Source organism: Oncorhynchus tshawytscha, linkage group LG10 (genome assembly GCF_018296145.1).
Source record: "Oncorhynchus tshawytscha isolate Ot180627B linkage group LG10, Otsh_v2.0, whole genome shotgun sequence".
NCBI lineage: Eukaryota > Metazoa > Chordata > Actinopteri > Salmoniformes > Salmonidae > Oncorhynchus > Oncorhynchus tshawytscha.
The window spans coordinates 54,408,304-54,418,283 of record NC_056438.1 but is presented as its reverse complement, the minus strand read 5'-3'; the positions used below and the strand labels follow the sequence as shown (position 1 = coordinate 54,418,283).

Here is a 9,980-nt window from a genome sequence, read left to right as displayed (position 1 = left end):
GAAACTGCCCCCTAATGTTTAGCAAATGTTGTGGTTACACCCAAGAGACACTGAACAGCAACCAAAGTGGTACATTAAGAGACATCCATATTTGTGAAAAATAACCAAACTTTTCCAGGGTCCACAGTGAAAAATAGACAATAATAGAACAGTCCATAATTATTTCTTAAATATTCCTAATGGAGGCCCAAAGGATGGTAGATAAATTATAATTAAGCGATAAGGCCCGAGGAGGTGTGGTATATCGCCAATAAACCACAGCTGAGGGCTGTTCTTAAACACAACGCAACACGGAGTGCCTGGATATACAGTAGCCCTTAGCTGTGGTATATTGGCCATATACCACAAACCCCCAAGGTACCTTATTGCTATTATAAACTGGTTACCAACGTAATTAGAGCAGTAAAATACATGTTTTCTCATGCCCTTGGTCAGCCAATCAGCATTCAGAGCTCGAACCACCCAGCTTATAATTCACACTAACCTGCTCTTGGTTGAACTGACAATGGACATAGGGTGGTTGGCATCATCTTTTACGACAGTGATGTTATCCTGGAAATCACAAAGAGAGCATCTTTTACACATTATACAATTAATACATTAACATTTCTAATTATCTATGGTACAGAGTTGATTATATGTTAAGACATTAACATAATAAGCTTCTTACAGATTACATTATCAAGCTTATTGGTTTCCTACTTTTCACCAAGCTCATGACTCATACGCTCACAATGTAGTTATTACCTTGTACTTGCGCAGCACAGAGGAATGGTTCATTATCCTTTCTGTATCAACTCCGTCCCGAGGCACAACAACAATCCCAAAGTCTCCCACAATCACCTCCATCTGCAAACCATTTGTATGACACATTGCAGTATTTCCTCGCAATGCTAATGAAATGGGTGACTGTAATAGTTTTGGTAAAGTATCTTAGATGCAGCATTATGCTCATTAGGGTATTACATCATTTGCATTCATGCCTCTAAGTGGACACTGGATAGATTCAAATGTCGTCCTTATTTAAAACTATTCGTCTTGCAGTGTCTCCTTTGACCTCTACAGGTCTGCCTATGTCTGCTTTAATATAACTTTAGCGCATGCCAATAGGCAAGAATGTATTCTATGCAAAGTATGAACATAATTCTTCCGTGAATGACAGTCTCACAACAGACCTAAGAAGATGGGGAAGAGAAAGGACGAGGGGCTTACATCACTGTCTTTCCATAGGCCAGGGATGCAGAATGACTCCAGAAGATCACTGCCACATAGGAGCAAGATGCGCAACTCTGGACAATAGAGAGGAAGACAGAAATTAGACACCCAATAAACAAAGAGTTGGATAAGACAACTTCCTGTTCAATGATTTGTGAAGATTGTGATGATTTGATAATGAAGAAAGTTCTTATGGGTTGTTGAGTGAAAATCGAATGACATAAGCAAAAGCTTTTGTATTCTGACGATATACAGACTGTATGCAATATTACCTATACAATATTACCTATGCAATATTGGTAATACATAAATCTTATGGAGACATACAAAAGAGTGTTAACTCACCAATTTCCTCATATCGCATTGCAGTACCAAGGTTGGCATTTTCATCTTTTGAGATAAAATTAAAAAGATACAAGAAAATGTTATAATTTAATTCATCAATCATTGTGAACTCACATTGTGTTTACTTGATAGCTACCTAAACAAATAGCTAGCTAGAACAAAGTGTTAAGATAAATTCATTGAAAACAAAAGTTGTCCAGTAGGCATCTACAGAGGGAGCTAAGAAATGTATGTTTTTCAGGAAGTTGCTTGTGTAGCCTACTTACCTACAAAGGTGAAACGGTCCATGTGTGGACGAACACAGCAAATTTTACCCAAGCTCTCACTCATCTTCCCCCACAGCTTAACTGTTTAGGTATATGGAAGAAAACATCCAACATTTTCTAGCAGCAAATTACATCCATTGAAAAATATTTACAGACCAGACAATTCCTCTTTTCCATCAATCATACATTTTCAAGATATTAGACCTAGATTCTCATCCTAATCGAAATGGCATAAACGTTATCTCAAATACGTTTGTGTATGTACACCATCACTCACTGGCAGTGGGCTTGTTGTTCACTGTGTTGTGGTTCTGATAGATGGCAGTCTGAGTCTTATTCTGTGGTTGGCCGATCACTGGAGTTGTGGACGGTGTGTTCACATTGGATAGAATACACCCTGTGACTCTCTGTGGACAGGAAAACACCAGAATTTACATTTTCAGTCCCAGAGAATTGCATTTGAGCCAGCTTAGGTCAGCAGCACAAACAGATTGACTACATTCTGACGGAAGAATTGGATTTGTCACATACTACCAACATGATTGAAAAGTGTCAATCTGGTAGGTTTGTAGCAAAAAGATACACATCAAAGAAACATGACGCGTATGTGTATACATTATGTTCAATTGGGGGAAGATTAGTGTCACAATATTGATGCCTACAAACAAAGCTCTCTCTCTCGCTCACTCTCGCTCTCTCTCTCTGCCTCCTCTTTATTCCCTCTCCTCTTCTCTCTCTCCCTCCCTTCTTTCACCCCTCCACCACCCCCCCTTCTCTCTCTCCCTCTCTCTCCCCCACCTTTTCTCTCCCTCCTCTTCATCTCTCTTCTCTCCCCCTCCATTCTTCTCGTTCTCTTTCTCTCCCTCCCTCTATCGCTCTATCTCTCTATTCACCAACCCTCTCCATCGCTCCATCCCTCCCTCTATTTGCCTTCCTCTGTCTCTCGCTCTGTTTATCCCCTCTCTCTCTCTCTCCCTTCTCTCTTTCTCTCTCTCTCTCTTGTCTCTTTCCCTACCCCCGACTCCCCCCCTCTCTCCCCCTCTCTATCTCTCGCCTCTTTCCCTATCCCTCAACTCTCTCTCTCTTTCTCCCTTCTCTCTCTCTCTCTCTCTCTCTCACTCTCTCTCCCCCGACTCGCTTTCTCCTCTCTCTCTCTCTTTCTCTCACCCCTCTCTCTCTATTCTCTAATCCCCTCTCCATCTCCCCCTTCTCTCTCTTCCTCCCTCCTACTCTTTCTCTCTATTTGCCTCCTTATCTCTCTCTACCTCTTCTTTATCCCACCTCCTTAACTTCTCTCTCCATCCCCCTTCTTTCATCCCCCTCTCTCTCTCTTTCTCTCTTCTCTCTCCCACCTCCACCTCTCGCTCCTCTCTCCCACCTCCACAGACTAGATATTGACACATAGATATTGACACATAAGTCAATACATTGCATTCAAGGCAAAGAAGTTGGTGATAAATTAGAAATGTGTAATTTGGTGAAAGACAGGCAGACTGACAGACAGACTTATACACTCACAGGCAGATAGACCCTCTGGTACTGCAAGACCATTGTGTCCAATGAAGGTCAAAAAAGTTGTTCTGCCCCTGAGCAAGGCAGTTAACCCACTGTTCCCTGGGTGCCGAAGATGTGGATGTCGGTTAAGGCAGCCCCCAGCACCTCTCTGATTCAGAGGGGTTGGGTTAAATGCGGAAGACACATTTCAGTTGAATACATTCAGCTCGACTGACTAGGTATCCCCTTTCCCCTTTCCCCAATTTAGTAACTTCCTATAATAGCAGGACGCTGAAATTCAATATACGGCCTCCTGGGGTCACTTGCGCCAGTTTAAATGCCCCAGTTTCAAGCTTTGACATTAAGAACTGACTGTTTTACAGAGGACGGAATGCAGTATTTTTGTGTAACTACAGGGTGAGTATCAAGGACCATCTTGAGGATGAATTAAGCCACTCCCATTGCCATAGGAAGCTGAACCTCATCACGAGGCATCCCTGTAAGGTCGCGATCGGTTGTCTGCAAGGATGGTTAGCTAGCTCTATCACAGTCCACGGGGGCATCATGGTTATGTAATGGCTGAACGTAATGTTTTTTTATGGTAAAAAGCTGTGTTCTCTGTGGGGCGAAGTTTTCACTGTGAAGAGTTTCACATGGTCAGGTGTAGGCTTGTGTTCATCAGGAGTGTCTGCTGAACTATCCCAGATGTGAATTGTGTTTCTAGCCTCAATCAATCTAACAATGTCAATCAAAAGCACCTTAACTCTAGGAATTGTACACATTTGTGACCGGGCGACTGTTATGACCCGGCATATGAAATTTGAAGTAAATGGGCACAAAATTATTTTTTACCTCCATTGGACACAATGTTCTTGCAATACTAGATATACTGTCTGTGAGTGTGTCTGTCTGTCTTTCACCAAATGACACATTTCAAATTTAGCACCAACTTTCTTGCTATATAGAGGGGGGATTATAGAATAGAGATAGATAGAGTTGAAAGGAAAGCGAGAGAGAGAATGAGGGAGAGAAGAGGGAGAATGAGAGAGATAGAAGACAAAAAGAGAGAGAGGGAGGGAAGGGGAGTGGGTGGAGGGGGGAAATAAGGGGGAGGGGTGAGAAGAAAAGGAAAGGGGATAAAGATGAGGCAGAGGGAGGCAAAGAAAGGGAGGGAGGGAAACCAACAGACATGAACGCAATTGACTTATGTGTCAACTACTTGCTTTCAATCTTATTGAAAGTAATGTATTCCCTTAGGCATCAAGACCCTGAAGCTTATCTCGAGGCTTCAATATTGTGACACTAATCTCCCCCCCCGCCCATTGAATGCAATGTATTCACTTAGGCATCGTGTATATGATGCTTATCCCGAGGCATCAATACCATGACACTAATTTTCCCCCCATTAAATGCAATGTATTCACTTAGGCATCATTTATCTGATGTTTAACTCTAGGCATCAATATTGTGACACTAATTCCCCCAGTGAATGCAATGTATTCACATAAACCAGATTTACGCTTTTCTGCTGATACCAGGCTTATACTACAGTAGATGTTCGAAAATAACGTAATATTTAGTTGCCTTTTAAACAATCCCAGCATACAGTAAAGGTACAGGTCATTTATAAAAGCAGTTCAAATTGCTCTTAGTCCTTATACATACTTCCACTACGCATGTCAACTAGCCAGTGGGCCGTGCATTAATTCAACATCTATGAATAAATTCCATACACAGTAGCTAAGTCTGATGCATTTAGTGTAGGCTACCTTGAACTCTCTTCTCTCTGAACTACCACATATTTGATCAAATTGCTCTAGATATTGTCCTTCAGTGCCAAATGTACAGCTCATGCAATACAGTGTGGTCTGAGTAACCGTAGCCAGTCATTATTCCATGGCCTGGCTTACCTTCATGAGGTCACGATGATGCTCCAGCACGCTGCACGTAGTCTGCCATGTGTCCTGGTAGCACTCCCAGGGATCCACTCTGCAGGAAAATGACACATAATAGATGAACAGCTGTGTACTCCTGGGCCTGTATTCATAAAGTGTCTCAGAGAAGAAGTCCTGATCTAGGATCAGGTCCCCCTGTCCATGCATCATAATCTAAAAGGCAAACTGATCCTAGATCAGCACTCCTACTCACGCTTTATGAATACGGGTACTGATCTCTATCCTTCTCATTAGCAGGATAATAGGACTGATGATATTGCACATCTGCTAAATACCTCACACACTGTGTTTTGTTAATGACATTGCCAGAAACACATCCTGTCTCAAGGGGCTAATAGAGGCCATTCAAGATACTTACTGCCAATCAAGATTCACTTGGACTGCATCCCAAATGGCACCCTATTCCCTAGTACACAACTTTTGTCTAGGGCCCATAGGGTTCTGGTCAAAAGTAGTGCACAATGTAGGGAATAGGGTGCCATTTGGACGCAGTCTTGTTGTTCTGATCGGATATATCCACTGACTCACCTGATCCAGTCAGAGGACTGGACTGCCAGTTGACACATGGTGAGACGATGTCTGCTGGGGACCAGACCCTGTGAACACACAGGGGATCGATAAGCTGCTGACATTGTGTTCGTTGTGTGTATCCCAAATCGCACCCTATTCCCTTTATAGTGCAATATTTGGGGAATAAGGTGCCATTTGTGATGCAGGCATTGTGTTCATTCTCTCTATTGTGTGCCTCTGCATGGTAATCAACTGGTTTTACATGTTTTATCTATGAGGAACATATATTTGTGTAAAATGGCTGAAGATGACATTCTATAGCTGATGTCAATAATTTGTGCAACCACAACAATGATAACATACTAATCCAATCCTCATTTGTGCTAGAGACACAATGATGAAAAAAATGTGCAGAAGATTCATGATCTGACTGAAACAGCATTTCTCTTACATTTATTATTCATGTTTTCTGTTTCTTATAGAGAGAGAAACTGGGACAAGCTTTTAATTTATTCCAGAAATGGCTAGGGAGAATAGATGACGATAGAATTAGAGGTGGCTTATATAATCTGAATGCAGCAACAACACCTACACAGGAGGACCACCCAAAGCAATCACTCATTCATAAAAATAACCCCAGTTAATTTTCTCTACATTGCACTCCTGTCACTCATATCAGACAATTGGTTGAGGTGGTTGTTTGTTAGCTAATCAAACAAATCCCTTCGTAGATACCAAACAAAGCAGTCTGTGAATATACTGTAAGAAGTTCGTACCGGTTTGCCATAGGAGTCATGTACAGGAGAGATGATGCCCCCAATCACAATGAACTTCCCTGTTTTGTGCAGGTATTCTTTGGCTTTCTCTGTGAAGCAGATGCAGTACATACTTGTCAACATACTTAATATAGTTCATAGTGTGCACAACATTACAGTTTTAATCAGCTAACCTATGTCTTATTGTCTGCCATCAGCTAAATGTTTCCATTTCTGTCATGAGAAGTTTGGTCACTGAATTTCTGCTTATAATAAACAGTCTATAACAGTGTTGTCATTCATTCATTCATAAATTGTTTTCCATAGGGCACTATTGTGAATGAACCTGATGTGTTGCTGAATATTTTGCTTAGTTACAGTACAAAAAGAAATTAACCCTGACTCGCCAGTGGATCCGTGCAAATTACAATTTTTACAGTTCATCTCCAGGGAAACAGATCAAGGAATTCCAGACGCCTTTTTCAGCCTTTTTGAAGTTGATTGATGAGGACTTTTTGTTTCGACCACTGAGTAAGCATTCATCTATTCATTATGTTGTTGTTGTGGAGTTACTGCCTGCATGCCACCAATAGAGAAACTCATTGTTTCAGCCCTCTTCAAGCCTGTATGTGAATGTGGAAACCTACTGGAGCCTACGTGTTGCAAGTCATCAGCTCAGTTCAAAGTGTGTGATGTACAGTGCCTGTGTAAATTGACCAGAGCCATTATAGATGTAGAGTCATAAACATCAATATGATTGGAAAATGCATTATTTATTAAGGAAGAGAGGGTAAACTCTTAGAAAAGAAGGTGCTATTTAGAAAAGGGTAATTTGGCTGTCCCCATAGGAGAACCCTTTGAAGAACCCTTTTTGGATCCAGGAAGAACCATTGTGGTTCCCTTTACACAGAGGGTTCTACATGAAAGCCAAAAGGGTTCTACCTGGAACCCAAAATGGTTCTGCTATGGGGACAGCCAAAGAACCCTTTAGGAACCCTTTTTTTGTGTATGCGATAGAAAGTTAAGATCATGGGAACACTAGTGTATGATTTGAGGAGAGTGTTAATGAGAAAATAAAAAAATAGAATAGTTTGGGGTTGTGCATCAAAGCGGATGGTGTGGGGCAAATAATGAACTAAAGGAATGAGTTCCAAATGGCACCCTATATAGTGCATTACTTTTGAAAGTACATTCTTAGAAAAAAGGGTTCCAGTTTTGGTTGCAGGTAGAATCATTTTGGGGTCCATGTAGACCACTCTGTGAAAAGGTTTCTACATGGAACCCAAAAGTGTTCTACCTGGAAACAACAAGGGTAATTCAAAGGGTTCTCCTATGGGGACAGCCAAAGAACCCTTTTAGATTCTAGAAAGAAAAAAAGGTGCTAAGAGTGTAGTGCACTATATATGGAATAGGGTGCCATTTGGAACATAGGCAAGGGTTCTACTAGTGAAGATATGCGACTTTGAATGAGGTATTAATGAGCTACATGCCCCCACCATTACCGTCTCAAGAGAAGAATCGCAATCCAATGACTTACAACATAGATGAAACTGAATCTGTATCGAAAATGTATGATGATCTGACACCATCCACAAGTTTTTATATTCTGTAGTCTTAGTCCATGATACATGCATTTGTCTGTGAGCTTCTTCACATTCTGTTGTTTCATGTAATCCCTTTATGACTCAGAAGGGCTCACTGGGGTAGTTTTCATTCCACTCATGTGCAGCTAGAGTACTTTCTTTTTTCTATAACAGCCACTGCAAGGCATGCAGAGAGGTGGTTTGGAAAATAGGTCATGGAAAAAGTGATGCTTTTTCCCTCTGCCTCATGATATTCCAGGTTCACTCACTACTGCTGCAGCATAATCATTTCACTCACTCTATTCTAATGACTATCTCTTAGGATTTAGTCATTTTCAGGGTACTAGCCTATGGTGCATCCTCGTATTCCTGATTTTGGATGGCAGTAATTTTAACTAACTTTTATATAAATTGTTTGCCTCCGTTAGAGGTGCATTCATTTTTTATAGCATATTGACATTACTATATATTGATGGGCAAGATAGCTTATGTGTATTATAAAATACAATACTTTACTAGTTCTACTGTGATTGTTTTCATCAATATACTGATGCATTTGGCTGACTGTTGTAATGTGATCTCCCTAATTGTAGCATTGTGCCATTACTAAATTGTGTGTAGAATCAGTCATGTTTCAGGTAACAAGAAAACCCTAATATTTTCCTACGTGATAAGCCATGATGAAATAGTCCACAGTTATTTAATTGATTAAATGTCCGTTGAAAACTGACAACAGTTAAGGCAAAGACAACAATGGCTTGCCTTCATTAACTATTCAAATTGTATGTCAGCAGTAAAATAACATTAAAAAGAAGGGATGTACAGGACAACAATAAAGTCAAAAAGGAGAAAATATTTAGTCATGAGATATAGATTTGCCTGTGTTTTCTTGCCATTTTGCTGCATTTCCATTCATTTGTGAATACCTGTTGTGTTTTAGCTCATTATTTTACATTTTTTTGTATGCTATTGTGATTTGAGATACAATTTCTCATTCATTATGAGTGACGCAGTATCTGCTAGCAGGCAACCAACGCTCAAACATGCTGAATAGGCCCCTTGTGTCCAGTGGCTCAACATCCGTATACATGCTACATTTAAATCTCAAACTAGCCTAGCCTGCTCTTTCAAGTCTATTTGCTGTCGGTTTCAGGGCTGGTCGGCCTATGCAGCATATACCTACGTAGGGCTACACTGAAATGATACATACTGTGCGCTCAATATAGCTGTATAGGATAATATAAACCTGTAGATTTAATGGTTCTGTTGTTAATTAATGTCATTCATACGTGGTGTTCAGAAACAGAGAGTGAAATAAATACCCCCCAACTGAAATTACAATGATTACACCATTAACTTAATTCTGACATAATCACATTTCCGTCACTGAGGCCGTAGCCCATTTCAGCACCTCCCTCATGGACAGCGAATACCAATAAAAGTCTATGGCAAAACACCAACCCAACAACACCACGCAATTCTGACATTATAATGCTGATATATAGGTTAATTTCCATGCTAACCTTCTGTAGACTGCTAAACGCCTTGTCATTTTTAAACATATCTCCTACCCACAACATCTGGAGAACAAAACATATCTTTAAAATATACAGAAGAGCGCGTAGGTAATGCTTACCAAACATATGAATGTGTCCTTTAGTGATGGGGTTAAAACTTCCACATGACAGCAATATAACGTGCGTTTTAGTGTTCTCCGTCATGATATGACTGGATATTCGTTTTTTTCTGCAACTAACGATTTGTTCTCCTTTGTTTTGCTATTAGCGACAGCAGAGAGAGAGGCAAGGTTCATTTGGATGCGGCAGTATCCCAGTCTCCTCGCAGGATACAGAGCGT

At 40.7% G+C, this 9,980-nt stretch overlaps 1 protein-coding gene across 1 annotated transcript in view; it reads right to left on the bottom strand.

Moving 5' to 3' along the window:
* Window positions 1–9,980, bottom strand: part of LOC112260450 (nicotinamide/nicotinic acid mononucleotide adenylyltransferase 2) — a 13,691-nt gene extending 3,711 nt beyond the window's left edge. Inside the window, exons 1-10 of the mRNA XM_024435564.2 lie at window positions 9,760–9,980; window positions 6,562–6,650; window positions 5,804–5,871; window positions 5,231–5,309; window positions 2,104–2,233; window positions 1,827–1,907; window positions 1,561–1,605; window positions 1,213–1,289; window positions 748–849; window positions 485–552 (exon numbers count right to left, since the gene is read on the bottom strand). Coding sequence (XP_024291332.1) covers window positions 485–552; window positions 748–849; window positions 1,213–1,289; window positions 1,561–1,605; window positions 1,827–1,907; window positions 2,104–2,233; window positions 5,231–5,309; window positions 5,804–5,871; window positions 6,562–6,650; window positions 9,760–9,844 — 824 coding nt within the window. The 5' untranslated portion in view covers window positions 9,845–9,980. The remainder of the gene's footprint in view (window positions 1–484; window positions 553–747; window positions 850–1,212; window positions 1,290–1,560; window positions 1,606–1,826; window positions 1,908–2,103; window positions 2,234–5,230; window positions 5,310–5,803; window positions 5,872–6,561; window positions 6,651–9,759) is intronic.